Source organism: Rhineura floridana, chromosome 12 (assembly GCF_030035675.1).
Source record: "Rhineura floridana isolate rRhiFlo1 chromosome 12, rRhiFlo1.hap2, whole genome shotgun sequence".
NCBI lineage: Eukaryota > Metazoa > Chordata > Lepidosauria > Squamata > Rhineuridae > Rhineura > Rhineura floridana.
The window spans coordinates 4,539,491-4,565,093 of record NC_084491.1 but is presented as its reverse complement, the minus strand read 5'-3'; the positions used below and the strand labels follow the sequence as shown (position 1 = coordinate 4,565,093).

Sequence of the window (25,603 nt, the reverse complement as noted above, 5' to 3'; positions counted from 1 at the left end):
TTTGACCTCGTCAAACTCCCGCTGAAGTTGCACACTGGCGCCATTGGATGCTGCCTTCTCCTGAGTCAGACCGTTGGACCATCTCGCTCAGTGTTGTCTGCACTGACTGTCAGCAGCCCGCCACAGTTTCAGACAGGGGCCTGGAAATGCCTGGGACTGAACCTGGGAGCTTCTGTGGGGACAGCAGAAGTGCCACAACTGAGCCACAGCCCGTCTGTTCATTTTGAAAGCAGCTTGGCAGGTTTCAGAGGGGTTCTTGTGTGTTGGGACTTATGTTATAAACATCCTGAACACCTCTTAGACATTTGAGTACAACACATTCTATTACCGGTATTTTCACTCAGCTGCTTTTTTTGGTAATTTTGTTCTCACCATCCTGAAGAAACATACATCTTATTATTATTTACAAGTATTTCCTTTTAGGTTCAAATTTTTATCTGTTGTCCTCGGGCAAAGGAACTATTAAGATATGTGGCATTACCTGCCCCCAACCCCAACCTCTGTCTGTTATATATTTTCATTCTTATTTTAAGAGACATAATTTTTTATTTCTTAGATATGAACCATCCAAAGCCCCTCAAGGTACAAGGTGACATTAAGGTTCTGACCCATCAAATAGGATACAGTTTGCATTTGAGCTGAGCAGATTGCAATCCCTTATTTAGGTTTGTCAACACTTGTAAACAGGAACATAATACAGATATACTGTGAAACAGCAAGCCCATATGGTCAGGAATCTCATCACTTCTCCATTTCACAGCAAAAGCGACAACATCAGTCTACAAATTGCTACCTTACTACAGATTTAAATAAAAACACAGGCCTGAACCAGGTGGCCCAGAAGTTTGTACAATATGCACAAGAAATTTCATAGTGTTTGAGGGACATGGCAGATTGTCTCCATCTCCTTGATAAAAAATAATACACTTCTGCTTTCAAAAGGCATCTTGCTTAGGATTGATTTCACACATGGTTACCTTGCTTTCACATAATAAAAAGCACTCATGGATACAATATATTAAGATTCTGCTGTAGTGTTTGATCTAGGATGGTCCATTCCCACATGTGAGGCATGGTCATCAAGAAATGAGCATGCATGTGTGAACCAGCCTTAAGGGTGTCTGTAGAGGGCTACTAGTGCACACCAGAGGCAGTAACAACAGCAGGGGAGGGCGAGTGCCCTATCTTTGCTTTTGGACTTCCCAGAGTCATCTGGTTGGCCACTGAGGTGGGAAACAGAATGCTGGATTAGATGGACCATTGATCTGACCCAACAGGGCTCTTCCGATGTTCACCTTGGCAGCAGTTCAGTCATTCTGTGTTCCACAGATGGGCTATGTGCTTTCACACCATTCTTTGGACTTCTTACGCACCTTTCAGTTCATAATGGCAAGGCAGGTCCTTGTTCCTGACATCATGCATAGACAGGAGTTTAGCAGTGCCAGTCCCCTGCTCTGCCACCAGTGTGCTTTGTGGCATTGGTTCAGGAGGCTTTTGTTACTGGATGTGCCCTGCTGTTTGCCTTGAGCAGAACTGGGTTGTAAAAAGGTTCAGTACCAGCAAACAATCCCATTGAACTCTGAGTATATGTGTGTCATTGTGGAGTGCCACAGGGTTCTATCCTCTCTCCCATGCTATTCAACATCTATGTGAAACCGCTGGGAGCAATCATCAGGAGTTTTGGGTTGCAGTGCCATCTGTACGCAGATGACACTCAGCTCTATCTCTCCTTTAAATCCTCACTGGAGTTGGCTGTGAATACCATGTCCAAGTGCCTAGAATCCGTAAGTGGATGGATGGGAGAGAATAGGCTGAAGCTGAACCCTGACAAGACTGAGGTATTACTTGTGGGAGATAAAACGAAGTTAGGAATTACTGACCTGATGCTTGATGGGGTAAGTCTACCCCTGAAGGACCAGGTCCGCAGTCTTGGGGGTCATACTTGACTCCCAGCTGTCCATGGAGGCTCAGATTACAGCAGTGAGCCGGGCAGCTTGGTATCAATTACATCTGATACGGAGACTGCGTCCCTATCTTCCTGTTCACCTGCTCCCTCAGGTGATACATGGCCTGGTCTCCTCTCGCTTACACTACTGCAATGCGCTCTACGTGGGGTTACCCTTGAAAACGGTCCGGAAATTACAGCTGGTACAGAACGCGGCGGCACGCTTGATTACGCATAGCCGTCGCTGGGATCATATCACCCCAGTGTTATTAGATCTTCACTGGCTACCAGTTGTCTACCGGGCCCAATTCAAGGTGTTGGTGATGACCTTTAAAACCCTCTACGGTTTCGGCCCAGTATATCTGAAGGAACGCCTCCAGAATCACCGATTGTGCCACCTGACGAGATCAGCCTCGCAAGACCTTCTCTCGGTCCCACCGGTGAAAACAGCTAGGCTGGTACGGACCAGAGAGAGGGCCTTCTCTGTTGTGGCCCCCACCCTCTGGAACTCTCTCCCTTTCGATCTCAGACATGCTCCCTCCCTGTCCAGCTATCGCCGAGCCTTGAAGACCTGGCTGTTCAGGCAGGCCTACAAGATTGGGACAGATTAACTTATGTTACAATTGAATGAATGAATGGTTTTTTAGCTTAAAATTTGATTATGTTGATGTATATGGATTGTTTTTATTCTTGTTGTTCGTCGCCTAGAGTGTCCCTAACCCGGACAGATAGGCGGCTGAAAAATAAATTTATTATTATTATTATTATTATTATTATTATTATCTGTGTGTACACACACACACAGGACTCTGCCCCTGCTTACTTCACTCACCAACCCCACCTACTGTTGCCAACCCCCCTTCCTCCTGGGTCAGCAAAGCCCCCCTCCCCCCACAGTTCACTATAGCTCTCCTCCCTTCCCCCCCATCCACAGTTCACTAAAACTTTCCTCCTACTCCCTACGGGTTGCCAAACCTCTCCCCTCTCCCTTCCCCACAGGCTGCCAAGCCTCTTCCCCATTCCACCCCCCACCTAGGGGTCGCCAGAGCTCCCCTTCCTTTTTCCCCCCCACGGAAGGGTTACCAGAGCTCCCTTCCCCCCATGGATCACCAGACCTCCCACAGGTCACCAAGGCTGGCCTCCCACACACCTGGTGAGGTCAAGGCCTAGGTCATGCCAACCAAGCTCTGAGTCTCCCACCACTGATAGCTCCAGGCCTTCTGTCGCTGCTGCCCAGGCTCCATTCCCCCTGCATGGGGCTGCCACCAAGCTACAAGTCTTTGAGGCCTGTTCCCCCCCTTGCCATTTTTTGGTGTGTGAGATGCACATCATGCTGCATTATGTCATGATGGCTTAGGGGCTGACCCATTGCTCACTCCACTTGCCAACTTTCCTGTCACTCCCCTTAGGGCTTCTCCTTCCCACCTATGCAACTACTAAGCTCCCTTTTCACTCTCCCAACCCCATTTCTGAAGCTTATTCTATTCTGCAGCCCCACTTTGCACCACTGTTTTCACCTTCACCTCTATGTCTATGCCTCTTCTTCGTCCTCCCTTTATGCAACCACCTCCATGGTAACCTCTTGCATCTTCCTCTTTCCACACATTGCAACTACTAAGCACCCTTTTTGCCTACCACCCAATTATGACATCACCATCCTCTCCTGTTCTGCAACCACATTCATTCCCTCACTTTCATATTCACCCCCATTCTCATGCCTCCTACTCCCCCCTTTTTTTGGAAACCTTGGCACCCCTATTTTCACATTCACCCTCTTTTCCTCCCTCCTTCTTTCTTAATTCCCCATTGCACATAGACCACCCCATTTCCGTGCCTACTTTCCATTCTCCTGTTCTGCACCCCCACTTTGCACATCCATCCCATTTTCACATTCACACCCTTCCCTTCCCTCTTCCCTCTCCTTTTCTCAACTCTCCTTTGCACACACACCACCCTCATTTCCATTTTTAACAACAGCAGAAAATTGAGAAACACTGAAAGAAAAATGGTGGTTTTAAACAATGGCAGAGGTTTGAGTGAAGCAGGGATTGAGATACTGAGAAGAAAATGGTGGTTTTAAATAACAGCAGAGATTTGAGTAGAGTAAGCAGAGTTTGAGCATAGCAAGAAGGGAGTCGGGAAAGGCTCTGTTAGCTTCTGTGTTGAACCCACTTCTATTTCTCCTTGTTAAAACTTTAAAAAACCCTTGCGATGTTCCTCCCTTTCCAATCTGTTCAGGACTCTCTTGTTGCCCAGTTGACAAAGGGATACTATGATACTAGATATGCACACACAAATGTTTAGGATTAGGTGGCAGTTTAAGGGAGTTTTCTCACATTACCCAAGGCACCCTTCTTCAACCTGATGACCTCCAGATATTTTGGACTAGAATGCTCATCAGCCCCAGCCATAGTCCAAACCTCTGGAGAGTTCTAGGATGGGGAAGGCTGACCTAAAGAGATGGTCCGTTTCATCTGTGAAGGGATCTGCATAATAGTGGTGATATCTGTTGCCTTTTCCTCCTCCCTTCTAGCATGCATGCAGTGCAGCCTCATGGTCATTACAGAAACTTCCAGTATCTTCACCACCTTTGCTATCCCCCGAAGAGGTTGCTGGCTGAGTGTGCTGGATTTCCTGTGCTTCATCAGGGATGTATTGTTCTTGCTACCAAAAAACGGAAAAGAAGAAGAAGTCCCTCCTACATTTCCATCCACACTCTTTGGGTTAGCCAACACAATATATTCTACCCTGTTAAATTATCTCATCCCATTTTTACTTACAATGCTGCTTTCCCCAGATCCTGCTTGGTTTAATCTTATTACAGACAGCAGCCATTCATCTCTGCTATATGAGCACAGTGCTGGGTCTGCATTCCAACTGCGTACAGTATTCAGTTCGGTCCTTTGCCAATTGCTACTCATCACTCGTGATGTTTGCTGCAAAAAAAGGGGGGTGGGGCATTTCTTAATGATGTCTATATAGGTGCTGAAGCCAGGGTTCATAGGAGAGATGTTCTCCACCTAAGCAGTCTCTGCTTTATCAGCCATGTAAACAGCAGAACTCCATGGAAGACACAGGAACATCAGGGCCAGTTTAGACAATCAGCAGGAGTAAGAGAGAAAGCTTTTCCTGTAAGATCCCAATGGATGTAACAGGGGTGTGCGGATTGTGGGTGCATGTTTTAATTTCTCCCCATTGTGTGGGGGTGGGGAAGGGTCTTCCCTACACATAAAAAAGTACCATATTATTAAAAAGGCTGATTTTTTCTCTCTCCACCAAGTTAGTTTTCTCTATGTACAAACTAGTGGGGTAAAAGATCAGTATGTTTGTTCATGATCTGGTTAGGGTCCCTATCCACTCACCTACTGCATATGCATATACACTCTATGCTGGAAGTATAACAGTAGGCACCATTTAGTCAATGTCTTAAGGGGTTGATTCTGTTACTGGTCTAGCTGACAGCAGACTTCAATTGGCTGGAGGTCCTAGTCCGTTGGGAGTTAGCTGTCAGCAAGAAAGACTGCTGAGATCTGACAGCTGGAGAAATTGGAGAGAAAGTGGGTCTGAAGGAGTTTGTGTAGGCCTGACCCAAGAAAGTCAGACCTCGCTCTTTATTTCTCCTATTATATACTGGTTTTGTTCATTTTATCTCAGTAGAGTGTTATCAAATTCTTTTTCTCTCTGGATTCTGTCTGCTTTATTCCAGTCCTTCTGCTAACGCCCTGAACGTGGTAACTCATTGTCTGGCTTCAGTACACCATTTGGGATCTTCAAAAGGAATTGGGCTTATCTCAGTAGTGCAGACCAAGGGTGGCTAACCCTTTTCAGCCCAAGGACTAACTTCACCCTCAGCCTATCATCCAGGGCCCACATCCATGTACACGCAGACCATACAACACCCTCTGATGACTAGGGAGGAGATTATCTGCATCCTCATCGGGGCACTGAGCTGGTCAGAGAGGTTTAACCCTTTCCACCCACTCCAGCATTTGTTTCCTTTTTGCCACCACCAAAATCAGTACAGCCGGGGTGGGGGGGAGAGAGATTGCTTCTGGAGATGCTCTCCAGGCTTGACGTTGGCCACCCCTGGTGCAGGCACAAACTAATATGAGCCACTGAGGGTCTCTTCCTAATCCAACATAAATGAAATGGAAGAGATGTGATCTTGCAGTACGTCGGACACCCAAAGTGGGCGGAAGGCAGTTTGGAACAATATGCCTTTGGAGCAAAAATGGAAAATTAAAATCTTCATACGCAGAGCTTGGAAAAGTTACTTTTTTGAACTACAACTCCCATCAGCCCCAGCCAGCACGGCCACTGGATTGGGTTGATGGGAGTTGTAGTTCAAAAAAGTAACTTTTCCAAGCTCTGCGTATTTGTATATGGAAATCCCTAATTTGGATTTTGCCTTCTGAATCTCAGGTACTGGCTGGACTTTAGCTTTCTAAGACAGTGGGGGCAATGCTATTCCAATCATGACCTGCTTGTGGTCTTTCCATAGGGATCTGCTTGGCCACTGTGAGAATAGGATGCTGGATTTAAACAGTCCTTTGGCCTGATCCAGCAGGGCTCTTGTGTTATTAAAGCTTGGGTGTGTTTTTTTAATTCAGCTTTTCCACAACACTATATGTACTCTAAACACTCTTTTCACTCCTCATTTTTACTCTAAGAAACTTTTCAGTCCCATCTGCTCCTTCTGCAGTAGCAGCAACACATAAGGCAGCCGGTGAGGGATAGTAACAAAACCTAAGCATGCTATGGAAAGAGAAGGTGAGATCTGGGGATGGAAAAATAAAGCCATGCTGATGATACTTGGCTCTCAGCCAGCATAGACTGAGAATGTGAGAGGGTCTCGCACTAATGAACCTATCACAATGTGTAATGCAGGACCCAAAACGAAAATTCATTTTTGTATGAAGATTATCTGAATGGGTCCAACTGGACATCACAGCAGAGACCAGAAAAGAAGGAAAACGTCCACTCATAGAAGACAGCTGTGACTTGGTGCACATGAAGAACAGCTCCTTCGTTAGAGAGACTGGAACCTGAGTCACACTTTTGACTGCGACACATTGCCTGGACAGACAAGTTGCTTAGGGAAGTGTGTTGGAATAGAAGCTCAAACTCTCCGACACTGTTTTAGAGTCACTGCGGGAAGAACCGTTGGAGGTCAGATCCACAGAGAGGCGCTTTGTTTTGCTGCTGTCATCAGGTTCCTCCTCTGGGTTGCCAACAATGGAAGAGACTGTTGTTTCTACCCGGCTAACCTTGTACATGCTGCTCTGGGTCTGGAGGTACCTGGCTGATTTCATTTCCAGCCCTTCATATTCACTGGCTCTAATAAAAGGGCACCACCGGAAAGCGTGCTTGAAGCCAATCCGGAACCTGAGAAGACAGATGGGATCAGCTGTGTTCAAACCTGGCATATGCTAATGGCAATTTGAGAGGCATTTAACACATGTATTTCACTAGCATTTTGTGCATGGTACAGTTACACAGATCTAGACCAGATTTCCTTTTTGTACTTTCTGTCCCATTTTCTTCCTGTTTATAATCTCTGCAATGAAACATTTAACATTTCTGTGCCCGGGCAAGCCGTATACCATATCAAAAAGCTGAATTCCCTGAGCTCTGTAAAAATTATATAAATAAAGAATATTTGCATAATTTATCTTAGTTTTCATGACTGATTCTACCATTCCTGCTATTTTGCATAATTTATCCTGGTTCTGAAGCTGAGAGGGAAAACCCTGCCCTATATTACTAAACATATTCAGTCATCCCTTGGGCTTCTAAGATTTCAGCAGATTTTGCCCACACATTTTAATGTTGTCTTCGCAGCTATAAGTGCTTGAGACTTGTAGTGATGGGATTTAAATGAAATATAAGATTCTCAGGAAGCTGAATTCTGCAGAGATGTTTCATGCATACATCTCTGCTTATAACAGAGGAGAGTATAAGGCTGATGCCTAAGATCCTGGTTCCCCACTAAGGAGACAGCAGGTATTCTTTGTTCTGGTCAGCCACTGGTGATCTGCTTTCTCGTCTCTTGTACTTAACCTTCTTCTTTTTTTCATTCTTGATGAAAAGGCCAGTGTTACTTGAATGTACCCAGAGTCATTCAGTGCTGTGCTGTGGGCTGCCACTGACTTCTATAGAAGTTAAACAACTAAGCAGTGCTCTGAACTGCACACCCTTGATCCCTAGACAGTCCTTTGGAGAGAAATGAGCAATGATCTGCTCTGCTCATACCCAGAGGCCAAACTCTGAAAGATTTTTCAAACATCTTGATTGGCCGCTAATACTCAGAATTTACCAGTTCAAATTTCAGAATACTTTCATTTGCAGAGGAAATAACATCTGGTCACTTCTGCAGTGTGCAAATCTGATTTGGCTTTTGTAATTCAAACTTGAGCATGCACCTGTTGCAATTATATCATGGGAATGGATCTTACCTGTCATTGAGGCAGCAGTAAATAATTGGGTTGTACATGGTGGAGCTCATGGCCAGCCACAAGATAGCTAAGTAGATCTGCTGGATGTACTTTTCCTGGTACAAGTCTGCATTAAAATGCTGCAGGAGAAAGTAGACATGGAACGGCAGCCAGCAGACTGCAAAGGTGCACACCACAATGATCATCATCTTGACGACCTGTCAGAAATGGACAGCATCTCACAGTAACTTCATCAACTAGCATCTAGAAGCAGTTAAAACAAAACAAAGATGTGACAGACCCATTCATACTAGCTGGCAGGGGCTTTGGCTGAGCACAACAGGGAAATCTCACGCTGTAGTGCAATAAGTATGGACTCATCTACACAGTGGTTTACTGTGTGTTTGATGCTACTCACATGTCCTTTTAATTCGCATGGTTCACATGACATTACTGGCAAACAGAAACTATCACTCAGTTTCCCCCCTGTAAATCCGTACTAACCCAATCCAGTGATAATACGAAAAATTCAGAACAATACGGCTCCATTCCGCTCCACACGTCTTTGCAGACAGTTTGCTTTGATGGTTTTTAGTGGGCCGGTGAAACGTCACTTTTAGCTACTCCCCTTTCTCTGCCCACTAACTCTCCCATGAATTCCATTTTGTTTCTGGTGGTTTATTTAGCAACTTCTGACTGCGCTGTTCTCCCCCTTTCACTGTTTGCTGCAGCCCTCACTTCTTTCCTTCCTTTCTCCCCAAGTAAACTTCCTTCACTCCTTGTAACAAGCAACGGGAATTGCCATTCGATATTATCATTGTTTCTCATATTCTCAACCTTTGCGGAGAGAATTTTGACTTAAAAATCTCTCTGTGCCTGGTTTCCATTCCCCCCCCCCTAAAAAAATCTAAAGTGGATTAAAAAAAAAATCAGTTCAAAAATATTAATATTGATATTTCAAGAAAATATTGATACTGATATTGATATTTTATTTAAAATATCAATATTATCTTGATTTGTTTTTCCAGCAGGAAAAAATTAACTCAGAAAAAGCAAGGGGCAGTGGAGAAAGAAGGTGCCTGCGAGTTATCTTCTTTTCAACCACCAAACATCAGGAAGTGGTGAGGGCAGGAGGGAATGGAAATACTGTGCAGGTCAAAAATATTTGCACATGCCCAGTAACTGAGCAACCGGAGGGACTGAAAAGGTAAAATTAGAGGGCAGGGCCAGAAGGAAACAGCAACACTAATCCTTCCCAGAGGAATGGCTACTTGTGTGAATGTAAAACAATGGATTTGAAGCCACCATTGGGCATGAAGTGTGGACCTTGCAAATCTATTATGATTGTAAAAGCAGTGTGTTTGCTATGAAGAAATGCTCCCATGTGGATAAGCCCTATATGTAATTGTCCTGGGGCTATTTGCTCTTTCAGATGTGACCACACAGTGCCCTTTCCCTTTTTCTAGGGGAGGGGCATGCCCTTGACCACAGAGTGATTCTTTGTCAAAAGCTGCCCAGAGCACAGGCAGTGTGGCTGACACCATTCTGGAATCTTTGAAATTAAGTCTTTATTTCTGGGGATCCTGCCTCTTATGCCATCTTCACCAGGTGGTGAAGAAAGGCATTTTCCCACTTCTTGAGCTCTTCTAGGGAGGCTCTGCTCTGCATTCTTGGCGAGGGTGCCTAGGCTTTTGGCGCTTCCTTCCCTGGGAGGCCTCTTTGGCTCTCTCTTTCAGTCATCTGTTTGAAAGGCTCTGAAGCAAGTCTTGTAAACATTGCTTTTAGTATCTAATGATTCCCTGTTCGGATTTTTAGTCTCTGACTGCTGCCTATTATTATTATTATTATTATTATTATTATTATTATTATTATTATTATTATTGATGGATGGCATTTGTTTGTTTTTATCATATAATTTTGATTCTGATTGTAAACCATTGTGTGGCATTGTGCCATTGTGTGGCAGAACAGCAGCATATAAAATGCTGTGCAGTTAAAATAAATAGATATATTGTTGCAAGCAATCTTCATTATTTCATTATACAGCCAGCATGGATTTTTTGCATATTGCAATATTTATTTATTTATTTATTTATTTAGTTAGTTAGTTAGTTAGTTAGTTAGTTAGTTAGTTAATTATTATTTGATTTATATCCCACCCTTCCTCCCAGTAGGAGCCCAGGGCGGCAATGTTAAATTGAAAATACCCGCCATGCCATTCTGCTACTTCCCATAAGCTCATTTCAAAGCAAAACCTTAAAAACTTAATAGTCCTGAACTTTGAAACGCTTGCTTAACATCTCTCTAAGTTTTCACAGTGATACACAAAACACTGTGAATCGAGAGTTCAAAGAGTAAAACAAGAGAGAGAAAATCCAGACCCCTGTTGGACTTTTTCTGTCAGTGGTCTCCTAATTTGTTGAAATTAATTAAAAATCAGCCATTAGAACTGTCAGTGTTTTAAAAGTTAGACTCACAGCTGCTGGGCTTGGCTAATGAGGGGGCCACACCCACGCTAGACCTTTATTTCACTTGAGACTGTCATGGCTTCCCCCAAAGAATCCTGGGAAGTGTAGTTTGTGGAGGGTGCTGAGAGGAAACTCCTATTCCCCTGACAGAGCTCTAGTGGTCAGAGTGGTTTAACAGACAGACCCTTTTCTGGGATTGTAGCTCTGTGAGGGGAGTAGGGCCTCTCCTAGCAACTCTCAGCACTCCAGATTTTTGAGGTCTTCTCTAGGCCTCCAGGTGAGTCAGCTTAATCTCTTGACTCTCCACTTTCATTTTTTAAAAAAAATTAAGTTTCTAGGTGGTCTGATTCATGAGATCAACACCCCCACAACTTCTGTGAAATGATCTCTTAGCTGGCTGCTCTAACCCCGCCCTTGCAGGTTTGTGGCCAATAACTGAAGTCAGGGTTGTGATTGACAAGGGATTTCTGGGCCTCCGGGCAGTCCTTAGACTCCATTGCAAAGGTAGAAAACTGTTTTTTTTCCCTGTTTATCTGAAAATCTCATAAACTGAGTAAGTATATAGCTTTTAGCAGTACAAAAAGCCTTTTTTTCCCTCTTGTGTGCAGGAGTCAAACAAGTTTAAATTTTCCTGGGCTGTTTAAGCGGGCAATGTTTTGAAAACCTCCCCAATCTGAAGCTTTAATCCAGTACTTGCTTTTCTGAGAGTAAAGCTGCAATGCTAATCCCACATCCCCGGAGTAAAGCGTATTGAATTCAATAGGACTTACTTTTGAGTACATATGGTTAGGATTGTGTTTTAAATTAATGGAACTATTCAGTGAACATAGCAAGGAATTGTGTTTGTGTTTCTTTCTCTCGCCCTCCAATCCTATTTTTTAAAGCAATTAGGCAGGGTTTACATAGGTATCACTGCTTTTATTATGTAGGAAGTTAATACTAATTTTATTTTTTTAAAAAAATGTTCTGCAATGACCAACTGGTTTTGACAATAAACTATTACATGTGGTCTATGTATTTTTACATCTCCAGTGTGTGTCTGTGTATATGGAGTCTTCCCAACCATCCCGTGAGGTAGGGTTGGTGACTGGAAACCAAGGCAGATCACAACAAGAAATAAATCCCTTTAAAATCCAATAGCCATAAAAAGTATAAACAGTTGCAAAACAGCTTAAAGTGGCATGATTTTGAATTTTGGGTTAGGAGAATGATCCTTATCACTTGAGGCTGCAGTTCTGTGCATGCTTCCCTGTTTGAGTAAGCTCCATTGACTACACTGGGACTTGCTTCTGAGTAAACAATCATAGGATTGCACTACAAATATCTTTACAGGTTGTGTAACTAATAAACATATTTGACAATCATGTTTACATACATATTTCTTTATGCTATGTCCTGACAAGAATTTGATTTCACACTATGGTTGTACATTATTACTTCCTCTACATTTTAAGTGTGCCTTTCTTCCTTGGGGTGGTCATGGTACCCCTCTGTTGTTTTCACTCTGAGGGGCAGATTAGGCTGAGAGATGGTGCATAGCACATGGTCACCCAGTAAATGTTATAGCTCATTTCTATTTTATAAAATTAATTAAAACAATTTACTTGCAAGCACAGTTTATTAAGTAGATCCATACAGTACATTTAAAGCACATCTAACTTGCATTTAAAGTGCATGACTTCCCTAAAGAATCCTGGAAAGTGTAGTTTTCCCCTCACAGTTAACAAACTATATTTCCTATGATTCTGTGGTGGGATTCATGTGCTTCAAATGTGTATTTAATGTGCTTTAAATGCATGGTGTGGATCTGCCCTAGGTATGATATGCGTTTGAAAAGAACAATTTTAAAAGATACTTTTTAAACAGGGCTGTAGCTCAGTGGTAGGGCACATGCTTTTCATGCAAAGGTCCAAAATTCAAATTCTGGAAAAGACTATTGCCTGAAATCCTAGAGAGCCAATGCTAGTCCATGTGATCAGTACTGAGGGAGATGGTATCAAATGGCCTGAGTCGGTATAAAGTAGATTCCTTTGTTCCTAAAAGTGAAATTTATTTACAACATTGATATACCACTTTATTCTAAAAAAAACTCAAAGCGGTTTACAGAAGGAATTAAAACAATAAAATTATTGGCAAAAACAGTTAAAGACAGGTATTTAAAAACATTCAAAATAATAAAACCAACAATGACTTAAGAACAGATAAAAACACAATAGCTTCTATCTGCCTGGGTAGGCTTGCCTAAACAAATATGTTTTTAGCAGGTGTTGAAAAGAGTACAATTAAGGTGTCTGCCTAATGTCAATAGGCAGGGAGTTTCAAAGCGTAGGTGCTGCCACACTAAAAGACTGATTTCTTAAAAGAGCAGAGCAAGTACTATGTGGCACCTGTAAAATGGAAAGGACATATTGAACTTGGCCTGGTAGCAAATCAGCAACCAGTGCAGAGGTATTATTTGCTGCTTGGGTCTCACTCTTGTCAGCAGTCATGCCACAGCATGCTGCACTAACTGCAGCCTTCAAGACAGGTTGTGCTGCATGGGGATTTCTGTGACCTTGGCTGACTGGCTACCAGGATTTTTTTAGTTTTGGTTTTTCATTAGGAATCCTGACTGGTTGTGGGATGCTGAGTTTTATGCCTTACCTATAGGAATTTTGTTATGGTTGGTATGGTATTAAAATTAGGAAAACATCGCTGTCTTTTGTTTTTGTTTTTCTGTTTGCATTTCATTTACCTTTCACTTCACTCCCTTACATCCATAGAAGCATGTTCCATGGTTCCTTGCACTCACGCTCAACCCTCTTAAACTCACTGATGATGCACCTTGTTCATTGCATGACAGTTTGTTTCTTACCCAATAGTGGTAAAAGAGAATTCACATCCTGGGAAGTGTGGCTGTAATTGCTATTGTTCCCAAGCTGCTGTCTGTGAAGATAGATCAAACCACGTGTGTTTTCTCTCTGTCAATTTTTACTCACTGGAATTGGGTTGGCTGTCAAAGTGAGTTTATAGCAGCCCACAAGGTAGACAGAAAAGGGTAGAGAATCTCTAATCTTTCCCAAACCTCTTTCTGAAGTGAAGAGTCAAAGCTGTATGCTAAAAGGTAAGGGCAAGGCATTCCAGGCAGGGGGTTGCCAACCCTGCTTGGATATAGATATCTTTGCAGAGGATTGTGATGTTCCTATATTAATGTATATATGGTAAGTGTTGTTGTTTTAGAAGATACATGGTAAGTGGAGTGAAAGAGGGGGAGTGAATGGGCAGTAGAATGCGAGATGATTGGCTGAGTGTTTAAAATGGCTGAATGTATAAAAGGAAGAGTGAGAGTGGAATAGGGGGAAGAAGAGAAAGAGTGGGTTGCTTGGTGGGGTTTGAGAGAGTTGTTTGCCGGGAGAGAGTGAAGAAGGAGGGGGGTGGAGTTCGGATTAGTATTGAGTAAAACCATATGCTTATGTGCCTTAAGAAGAAATCTTGTTAATCTTGTTAGCTTTGTTATCTGTAATAAATACTTAATTTGGTTTACCAAAGGCCTGATCCTTGGCTGGGGTTTCACAGACCAGAAGGGAGGGTAAGGTAATGACCAAGGCTGAAGGGGAACTGTAACAAATGGTGGCAGCGGTGAAGAGAATAACAATACCAGTATTCAGAGTCTCTGGGAATACTAGTATTGGGACATTACTGGTGGTTGCCTAGCAGGGGGATCTGTTGAGATCTGTGCTAGAGCGGATAGGTAAACCATAAGAGAGTGCGGTCCGGACTGGTGGAGTCCCTGGTGGTGCCTAGAGACAGGCAGTAACCACGCGCAGGTAGGAACCTGACAGGGAGAGCCAGGGAAGGACGCATCACATGTGGTGTCAGTAGTGGTGGGATACGAACAACAGAGAATCCAGATACGAATACTAGAGAATCCAGAACAGTGGTGTGGCAAACAGAAATAACAAAACAAGATTTCTTGTGAGAGTGACTGGCAAAGAGTGTGTGGCAAAGAGTGAGTGAACTCAAACACCATGGCTGAATACATAAAAATGAAAAGAGAGGAGCTGGTGGAGAAGTGCATAACATTCAATTTACCTCACGAGGGTAAAGGGGTAGATGAATTGAGGGTAGCACTTATAGGATTTGCTACTGCCCAGCAAAAACAACCTGTCAGGGAAGAGACCCCAGAAGGATATTTAAGCAATCCCGCTTATATAGAGTACTTGAGAGAGAAGTTAAGATGGGAGGCTGAGGAAAAAGACAAGCAGAGGGAGTTGGAAGCTGAGAGATTGAAGATGGAAGCTGAGAGATTGAGGATGGAAGGTGCAGAGAAGGAAAAACAGAGGGAGTTGGAAATTGAGAGAATGAGATTGGGGTTTGAGGACAGGGAGAAGCAACGAGCATTGGATGCTGAATTACAAGTAGAAAAGTTAAAATTTGGTAGAGAGAAATTTCACTCTGAGGAGACAAGGAAAGACAGAGATGGAGCAAAACTAAAAATTACTCCAAAGGACTTTGCTGTCTATGAGCCTGGACAAGATCCTCAAATTTACCTCAGCACCTTTGAAAAAGCAGCTCAGTTGTGGGGGCTACCTGAAGATAAATACATGCAGTATTTATCAAACCTGATTAAAGGGGAATTGGCTGAGGTATACCAATATTTCCCCTCAGACAGGCCCGTCACCTATGCTGAATTCAAAGAAGCAGTGTTTAAAAGATTCAGACTGGGGCCTGATTATTTTAGAAAGCTTTTCAGAAACTGCCAGATACAGACAGGGAGGTCTTTTGTGGAACTGGGAGCAAAGTTGATGGATATATTTGGAAAGTGGATGAATAGTGCAAAAGCTCAGTCTGTGGAGGAGGTGAAAAACCTCATGATATTGGATCAATTATACCATCAGTTACTACCAGAAATAAGGCTCCTGGTCAAAGACCATTCCCCTACATCGGTACAGGAGGCCGCAGAGATGGCGGATCACTTCGCCCCAATAGAACTGGCTGGGTGGGGAAAACATCAAGAGAGTTTAAACCCAGACCATATAGTGCTGGCAGAAGGGATGTGGTACCACAGCGAGTGAGTCCTCCATTAAAATCTGAAGGGCACAGGACACCCCAGAGTGGATCTGTGTACCCTAAAAGTGAGGAGAAATTATGCTACAAATGTGGTAGACCGGGGCACCTACGTTTTCAATGTGAGGTTGCCAACCCCATTAGTAATCCTGCTCAGACAAGGGCAGTGAAAACAGAGCCGAAGGCTTTAGAAGCAGCGAAAAAGGTTCAGTTTTGCCAGATAAACTGGACAGAAGTAACAGACCTTGATTCAAGTCTGAGAGAGGAAGTGAGTGTACAAGGGGCAACTTATTGGGCATTGCTTGACACTGGTGCCGCTCAGACATTACTGAGGCCAGATTTAATAAAATCTGAAGAAATATTACCTCAGGAAACAGTGACTATCCAAGGAGTGAGGGGTCAACCAGAGAGTTTGCCTGTGGCCCTAGTGAAAATGGAATGGAGAGGCCGAAAGGGCCAATATAAAGTTGGTATTAATGCCCAGCAACAAGAACCAGTAATACTGGGAAGAGATGTTATGGGGGCACAGGGGAAAATATATGTAGTGACCAGACAGCAAATTGGCAGAGAAAAAGAAGCCATATTAAGGGGGGCTGAAACAAACAGGGTGGAATCTGTTAACCAGCCTCAGGTCACCATAGCAACCACTAGCAGGCCTGCTGAAGAAGACAAACTGTATCAAGTGGTCTCTGGGGAAGAAGCAGAGCAAATCAGGGAAGAGCTGCATAAAGATATCAGTTTGAAGCAGGTAAAGGAACAAGTCCTGACCCAACAGATTCCTTTCACTGACAAACTGAGGAATCAAGTTGTGTGTGAGAATGGGATTTTATATAGACTGTGGATGCCTGCTGAGAGAAAGGATGAATGTGAACCAGTGAAGCAATTGATAGTAACTAGCAAATACAGAACCAGATTGCTAGAGGTAGCCCACGATGTCCCATGTGCAGGACATCTGGGAATAAAAAAGACCAAGAGGAGATTGGCTGCACATTATTATTGGCCAAATATCTCCAAGGATGTAAAACAACATTGTCTATCTTGTGGAATATGCCAAAAGGTGGGAAAGAGTGGAGTAAAGACCAAGGCACCCTTAAAGCCCCTTCCTATAATTGGACAACCCTTTTATAGAGTGGGAATAGATTTGGTGGGCCCTTTTTCCAAACCCACAAGGCATGGCAAGAAATATCTAGTGGTGGTGGTGGATTTTGCCACCAGGTACCCAGACGCAGAAGCACTGAGATCTGTAGAAGCCCCTGTAGTGGCAGAGGCTTTATTAAAAATCTTTATGAGGCTGGGTTTCCCTCATGAAGTGCTGACAGATCAAGGCAGTGTATTCATGGGAGAAGTGATGCAATGTATGTGGAAATGTTGTGGTCTAAAACATTTAAAGACCACTACTTACCATCCCGCCACTAATGGGCTAACTGAGAGATTCAATGGAGTTTTGAAGGGCATGATAAGAAGCTATGTTCAAGATCACCCACAAGACTGGGATGAACGGTTGGGATGCTTCTTATTTGCATACAGAGAAGTCCCTCAGGAGTCAACAGGCTTCTCACCCTTTGAACTCATGTTCACTAGAAAAGTGAAGTGACCTTTGGAACTGCTAAAAAATTCATGGGAAGGAACCCTGGGAGAGTACAAAACTTCTGTAGTAGATTTTGTATTGGAATTCAGCAATAAATTAACATCAATGATGGAAGTAGTGAAAGATAATTTGAGTCATGCACAGGAGAAGCAAAGTTACTGGTATGACAGAACAGCCAGAGAACGTGTGTATGATGTGGGAGATATGGTTATGGCGTTCATACCCAGGAAACATGACAAATTACAGGCTAACTGGGAAGGACCATATACCATCAGAGAAAGGCTTGACACAGTGACATATGTAATCACCACAGACCAATTAAACAAAAGCAAAGTGGTTCATGTAAATATGTTAAAGCCTTACCATACCAGGGATGCAAAGGTGTTGCAAGTTACCTTATTCCCTGAGGGAAGTGGGCCTGAACTTCCAGATTTGGTACAGGAAAGCAAAGACAAAGGAGGGGTAGATCAAGTGGAATGGTCAGAGGAGGTGAAGGAGGAAGTAAAAGAGGAGATTCTGAGAGTTGTGAAAACCTATAGGAATCTCTTTAGCAACAAACCTGGCCGAACCAGTATAGTTATACATTCCATTGATACTGGAGATCATGCCCCAATCAGATCTGTTCCGTACCGTGTGAATGGGAAAGTTTTGAATGAGATCAAAAAGGAGGTGGAAGAGATGCTGGAATTAGGAGTGATCAGGGAATCCATCAGTCCCTGGGCCTCAAGTATTGTCCTGGCTCCGAAAAAAGATGGAACGACAAGGTTTTGCATTGATTATCGGCTAATCAATAAAATTACTGTCCCAGATGCGTATCCTATGCCTAGGGTAGACGCTATGTTAGAGTTATTGGGGGCAGCAACCATTATCTCTACACTAGATCTCTGTAAAGGATTTTGGCAAATGGAACTAGACGAGCACTCCAGAGCCAAAACTGCCTTCAGTACACCAGATGGGTTATATGAGTTTGTGACCTTACCCATGGGACTAAGGAACTCACCAAGTTCATTTCAGAGGCTAATCAATACTGTGTTGCGAGGCATGTCATATTTTGCAGTGGCCTATATCGATGACGTGGCCATTTTTAGCAAGTCGGTGCCTGAGCATGTCCAACACCTGACAACAGTATTGGAGGCCTTAAGAAAAGCAGGCCTCACAATAAAAGCTAAGAAATGCCAGTTTGGACTAAAGGAAGTAATCTATTTAGGACATAAGGTGGGGAGTGGGAAAATCACCCCCTTATGGAGCAAGGTGGAGGCAATACAAGCGTGGCCGATCCCCTTAACCAAAAAACAAGTAAGGGCATTTCTGGGTGTGGCTGGATTTTATAGGAAGTTTGTGAGAAATTTTGGGGAAATAGCAACCCCCTTGCATGAATTAACAAAGAAGAAGTGTTCTGAGCGTGTGGTATGGACGGATGAATGTCAGAAGGCTTTTGATCTACTGAAGCAAGCCTTGTGCCAAGGACCCATATTAATAGCACCAGACTATGAGAAACCATTCATCGTGGCTACAGATGCGTCGGACCTCGCGCTGGGAGTCGTCTTGCTGCAGGAGAGAGAAGGCACCAGACATCCAGTGGCGTACCTGAGTCGCAAGCTGACGCCGAGGGAGAAAAACTATTCGTCGGTCCAGAAGGAGTGCCTAGCGGTCGTGTGGGGACTGAACAAGTTGCGCCCATACGTGTGGGGACGAAGATTCACAGTGACTACGGATCATCGGGCCTTGTTATGGTTGCAGACTATGAAAAACCATAACACTATGCTGCAGAGGTGGTCCTGGGCCCTACAAGACTATCAAGTGGACTTCCAGTTCATCAAAGGCAAGGACAATGTACTGGCCAATGGACTTTCCAGGCAAGTGGCTGGGACTGCAGTGACGTGACCACACAGAGGAACAAAGAAAGACATTTTCCCCATAGAGACTTTTATTTGTTAACGCGACGTATAAATCCTGGAACAGGAATAATACTCTGCTGTTGTTTAAGGGGGGGAAAATGTGATGTTCCTATATTAATGTATATATGGTAAGTGTTGTTGTTTTAGAAGATACATGGTAAGTGGAGTGAAAGAGGGGGAGTGAATGGGCAGTAGAATGCGAGATGATTGGCTGAGTGTTTAAAATGGCTGAATGTATAAAAGGAAGAGTGAGAGTGGAATGGGGGGGAGAAGAGAAAGAGTGGATTGCTTGGTGGGGTTTGAGAGAGTTGTTTGTCAGGAGAGAGTGAAGAAGGAGGGGGGTGGAGTTCAGATTAGTATTGAGTAAAACCATATGCTTATGTGCCTTAAGAAGAAATCTTGTTAATCTTGTTAGCTTTGTTATCTGTAATAAATACTTAATTTGGTTTACCAAAGGCCTGATCCTTGGCTGGGGTTTCACAGACCAGAAGGGAGGGTAAGGTAATGACCAAGGCTGAAGGGGAACTGTAACAAATGGTGGCAGCGGTGAAGAGAATAACAATACCAGTATTCAGAGTCTCTGGGAATACTAGTATTGGGACGTTACTGGTGGTTGCCTAGCAGGGGGATCTGTTGAGATCTGTGCTAGAGCGGGGAGGTAAACCAGAAGAGAGTGCGGTCCGGACTGGTGGAGTCCCTGGTGGTGCCTAGAGACAGGCAGTAACCACGCGCAGGTAGGAACCTGACAGGGAGAGCCAGGGAAGGACGCATCACAAGGATCCCTAGTCAAGCTTTATCAACAGCACAATCCAAACCGTATCTACTCAGAAGTAAGTCCTATTGAGTTCTATGGGTCTTAGTAAGTATGTTTAGAATTGCAACCTTCAGGGGCATCCGTCTTTACTCCTGAGTGCTCCTAACATCTCCACAACACTAGGCTCCTTTCTTCCTACTATGGCCTTCTGGTGACTGGGCTGGCTTGAGAGCACTTAAACCCTTCTTGCCAGAAACAAGTAGGCTAGATTAAATGTTCCCTATCCAGGCTCTATCTTTTAGCTAAGATTTCTGTCTTAATTTCCAATCAGAGAAATGTTTTTGTTTTAATTGTATGCTCCAAGCAACCATGGTTGATGGTTAAAACAAATGCATTTGAAACAAAGATAACCATTGAAGGCCGCACTGTATTGCACAGCAAGCTTGAAAAAGTAACACTCCCCTTCTTCCTTTGTCCCACTTCGGAATGCAATCATCTGTAAAGCACCTCATAGCCAAATTCTAAGAGCACCCAGCATCTACTGGATTTTGTTGCCCATGGGGAACCAGTTCTGATGGCAATTAAGTCAGTCATTGACACCATAATCAGAGAATTCCATGACTACTTTTCATGTGCAAAGCTCTGCACATGGCCAGAGGCTATGGAATCTCAAAAGGTTTGGAATGTGTTGTATTGTTATGTGTTTGTCTGTCTGAAACCTTTTAATTCTATTTTTCACCAACAATGGGAATACTCAGTCCCAAGTGTAAAGCAGCTAAATTTTTAGTTGCTAAAATTTTTGTTTTTGAGTTTGGGGCCATGAAAATATTTTATTGTTATGTTTTCTTTCCTGCAGTAAATATTTTATTTTTATGGTTTTCTAAGGAAGCACTTTTAAAAGAAAGAAATGTTTTATTTTTATTTTTTATTTATCACAGATTTTTTAAATCATGCTTGATGCCATCACTAGGGCCCACCCCATGACATTACCAAAGCTGATCCCTGTTACATCACTAGGGCTCAGCCCTATGACATTGCTAGGGCCTGTGCCTGTGACATCACTACAACCTGCCCCATGACACCACTAGGGCCCACCCCTGAAATCTCAGGGTTTGGGATGCTTCTGACCTGGCAACCCTACTCAGCATCTTTCACAGACTACACTTCCGAGGATTCTTTGGGGGAAGCCATGACTGTCTAAAGTGGAATAAAGGTCTGGTGTGAATGTGGCCAGGGACAGCTTTGGTTTAAATTTGGGTGGGAGGCTACATGTGCCTGCTGTAGAATAAAAAGGTGGGGGAAACCCTGAAAAACAATGATACTGTTTACAATGTTTTCCTTTTGAAAAGGAAAGGGGCTTCCCCTCTGCCCAATGCCCACCCACCCAATCTCTTCCCCTCTCCTCTCTCCCTCCTCCTCCTCCCCTTCTCTCTCCCTTCCCCCTCCTGCCCCCTTCCTGCCCCACCCCCAGGTCAGTTTCATCTTTCCTAAGCATGATTGTACAAGGAGTAAATCCTATTGATCAAACCTGCCCTCCCCTCCTCCTCCCTCCTTTTTGTCCCCTCCCCCTTCCATCACCCCTCCCTATTCCCATCACCTTCCAATCCCCTCCCCCTCTGCCTTCTCCATGGTCAGTTTTACATATTCTAAGCAATATTGCATGGGAGTAAATTCCATTGAACTCAATAAGCATGCAAATAATCAGACCTGCCTTTTCCCTCTCCTTCCCCCTCTCTCCTTCCCCTCCCCTCATTTCCCTCTCCTGTCCCTTCCTCCTCTCTTCTCCCTTCCTCCTCTCTTCTACCTCCCCTCCCCTCTTCCTTTTTCCTCCTCCCCTGCCCACTTCAGTGCTTCCTCCCTCCCTCTCCTCTTCCTCCCCCATGGTCAGTTTCACAGTTGCACAGGAGTAAATCCCACTGAACTCAATAAGCATGCAAATGATCAAACCTGCCCTCCTGCCTGCTCCCATCCTCCTGCTCCCCTCTGCCCTTCCTCCTCCTCCTCTCCCCATACCCCCCATGGACAGTTTCACCTATCCTAAGCCTGATTGCAGGGGAGTAAATCCCACTGAACCCAATAAGCATGCAAATGATCAATCCATTCTCAGCAAACTTGAGCACAATCCCATTTCTTACATCCTGGATTAAAAAGCAGAGAAATTCACTAATAGGCAATAAACCTTGCGGTTTAAGGACGTACCTATCGCCAACAGATATTTCTATCAAACTTTAAAAAGCAGGGAAATTGGGCAGCTATAGTGAATGCACCAGGGGAGCAGGAGACCTGACCTCCTTTCTGAGATACTGTACCGACCTACACATTTGTAAAAATGCAAACACAATTTGGGTTGGTCTTTCACAGTCCAATCCACTTCCTGTGTAGCTTGGAAGAATTTGGTAACATGTGCCTCTGAGCATATTGTTACATTTCTATTCTACTTTTCTTGGAAGGAGCTCAGATACATGATTGTCCCCCTCCTCATTTTATCCTCATAGCAACCCTGAGGCAAGTTAGGTTGAGATATGGTGACTGCCAGTGAGCTTCATAGTTGAGTGGGGATTTGAATCCAGGTCTCCCAGGCCCTAGTCTGACACCTTAACTCATACACCACACTGGCTCCACAAACAACTTCCTTTTCTACTTTTTTTGGAACTCAATTCAGCCTAAGCTTGTTTTGTTTTCAGCTCTTCTTTATACTCCAGTTTGGCTATTCAGAACCACTTACCTTGCGCTTGGCAGACATCTGTTCATGATAGTGGTCTGAAGAGTCCCCCGGTATCTCGCTAGCCCACAGCGTTATCCCAACAACAGTATAGGCATAGCCTATCACTAGGAGTGGCAAAACGTAGCTGAGCACCGTCACACAAAAGTGGTACCTGGAATTAGTTGAATACCGTTAAGAATCTTACTTTCCAATGGCCTGGGCATCCTTGGCCACCTTCTCCTTGGCCAGGAGTCTGCAAATCAGAAGCTACAAGTAGGACATTTTTAATTAAAGGCACAATAGCCCTGAAAAGCCTTGATAGCACTTTGCTGTCATGAGCCCCATGGAGAACTCTTGGCAGCACTGGTCTGAGGTCCATGGTAGAAGCCCAGCGATTTGGGAGCTGTTGATGACAGAGGGACCCAGTGATTTGCCCTCCCGAGATGTTGGCTGATGCAGACGAAGGAGTTAAGCCATCAGTCCCTCAGATTGTGCTGCCCTCAGCAATAGATCTGCTGCTGAGCCAGCCTCCTGTGGCTAGCCCGCCCCCACCCTAGAAGGGAATGTCAGAGGTGGGCCTGGGGGAAGACCTGGCAGGTTCGTCTCCACCTCCATCTCCACAGAAGCACCATCAGCTATGAAGTCACAAGCAAACCGAGCCTGTTAACCAGTCACTCGTAGGTTGATGTGGATGATGGAGTTGAGTTGTTAATCTGTCCCCTTATCCACTTTAAAGTTGACAATGAGGACATTCAACTTGTCAAGAATTATCAATACCTTGGCATAGTCATTAACCAAAAGGGAGATGATTGTCAAGAAATCAGAAGGTTAGGACTGGGGAGGGCAGCTACGAGAGAACTAGAAAAGGTCCTCAAATGCAAAGATGTATCATTGAACACTAAAGTCAGGATCATTCAGACCATGGTATTTCTGATCTCTGTGTATGGATGTGAAAGCTGGACAGTGGATAAAAGAAAAATCAACTCCTTTGAAATGTGGTGTTGGAGGAGAGCTTTGTGGATACCATGGACTGTGAAAAAGACAAATAATTAAACCAGAACTGTCACTAGAAGCTAAAATGATGAAACTGAGATTATTATACGTTGGACACATCATGAGAAGACATGATTCACTAGAAAAGACCATAATGCTGGGAAAAACAGAAGGGAGTAGAAAAAGAGGAAGGCCAAACAAGAGATGGATTGATTCCATAAAGGAAGCCACAGACCTGAACTTACAAGATCTGAACAGGGTGCTTCATGACAGATGCTCTTGGAGGTCACTGATTCATAGGGTCGCCATAAGTCATAATCAACTTGAAAGCACATAACAACAAGAACAACAACCCTGCTTCCAGCAGTTGGTTCATCTCCTGGCCAGCCTCACATTGCTGACCCACCTCCCATACAGGAGAGGATGCAGGAGGTGAAGCCAGAGGAAGATCTGGCTTAGCCATCTCTGCCTCAGTTGCCACAGAAACGCCAGAGGCTGCGCAAGTGCAAACAGAGGGAGCCTGTTAGCCCACCTAATTGTAGGCATGTCCACTAGGTTGCCCAGTCCTGAAGTCACAGACAAGTCACATGCAAATAGTCATGCCTGGCCCATCCTTCATTAGGGGGACCAAGGGGGCATGTTAAGTGTTGTGACAACATCTTCACTTGTGTAGTCATGCCTAATAGTGGTGCCTTGCAGTGAGCTGTAACCTGATCTATGTTCCAATTGTGTGCAAACCTGTGGATTAAAGCCAAAGTCAACAACCAAGCCAAAAGTAGGGAGACTGAAACTGTTGGTGAGAGCCAGGACATTTGATGCTTGTTCTGTGCTGTTATGCATTTGTTCTACATTGCCCTGAGCAACTTCGGAGGAAGGGAGATTTAGAAATATCCTAACTAAATAAGTGCAGAGCAACAATGATAGGAAACCAGCCAGCCACCAGCCTCAGTGTTTCCTTCGGTCACTCAGACCTGGCTGATGAGCTGCACTACTCATTCTGGTGGCACTCTGTACTGCCACTCTGCAACACAAGAAGATCAGAACTTCAGCCTGCGAGCTGCCTTGGTAGGTGCAGGGACTAAACGCACCAGGCCTCTACTGCTTGGTCCCACTGGTCAAGTCCTCCAGTGCTTTGCAGACTCAGGACACTGTCCAATGGCCCTATCCATGATTGGGATAGTAGAGGCTGGGAACAAGGCTGAAAGTATGCCTTGATTCATGCCTTCTTCTGACGTCTCCTGGGTCAAGAGGAGCATCGAGTTACATGAGACATCACCACCTCTCACAGCTGCTGCTGCTATACAGCTTGAATCACAGTCTCTTTTGAATGATTGGGGCTAAAATCTCTTTAAAACACATGCAGGAAGGAAGCTGTTAGTGTTCTGACAGCAAGTTGTCATCAGAAAAGTACTCCCATAGGTAGAAAACGATTTGGAAAATCTATTATAAAACAGATACCAGCGCAAGCAAATGTGCCACCTCTCCCTCTGGAACCAGCAAAGACATCACTCTGGAAAAGCTTGATTTATTAAGGATGTGCTGAATATCCTGCAGTTTTGATTTTCAGGTTGAAAACAAACTTTTATTTGCGGGGGGAATTACTGCAATTATTCACCTTTCTCTAAATCTGTTCAGTGCCGTTGTTTTTTGATGGCTGCTTTTTTCCCTGAGCTGAGCCAAGCGAGCTTGCCTCCAATTTTTGTGGTTTAGGTGTAACAATCCTATGCCTCAGAACTGTAGGATCCCACACTCCATGGAACTGGTTTAGCAGTT

The 25,603-nt window shown here is 44.1% G+C and overlaps 1 protein-coding gene across 1 annotated transcript in view; it reads right to left on the bottom strand.

The window, feature by feature from the left end:
- Nucleotides 1-2,988: 2,988 nt before the first annotated feature.
- TACR1 (tachykinin receptor 1) overlaps nt 2,989-25,603 on the bottom strand; it is a 113,792-nt gene continuing 91,177 nt past the window's right edge. Inside the window, exons 3-5 of the mRNA XM_061592774.1 lie at nt 22,859-23,009; nt 8,401-8,597; nt 2,989-7,330 (exon numbers count right to left, since the gene is read on the bottom strand). Coding sequence (XP_061448758.1) covers nt 7,039-7,330; nt 8,401-8,597; nt 22,859-23,009 — 640 coding nt within the window. The 3' untranslated portion in view covers nt 2,989-7,038. The remainder of the gene's footprint in view (nt 7,331-8,400; nt 8,598-22,858; nt 23,010-25,603) is intronic.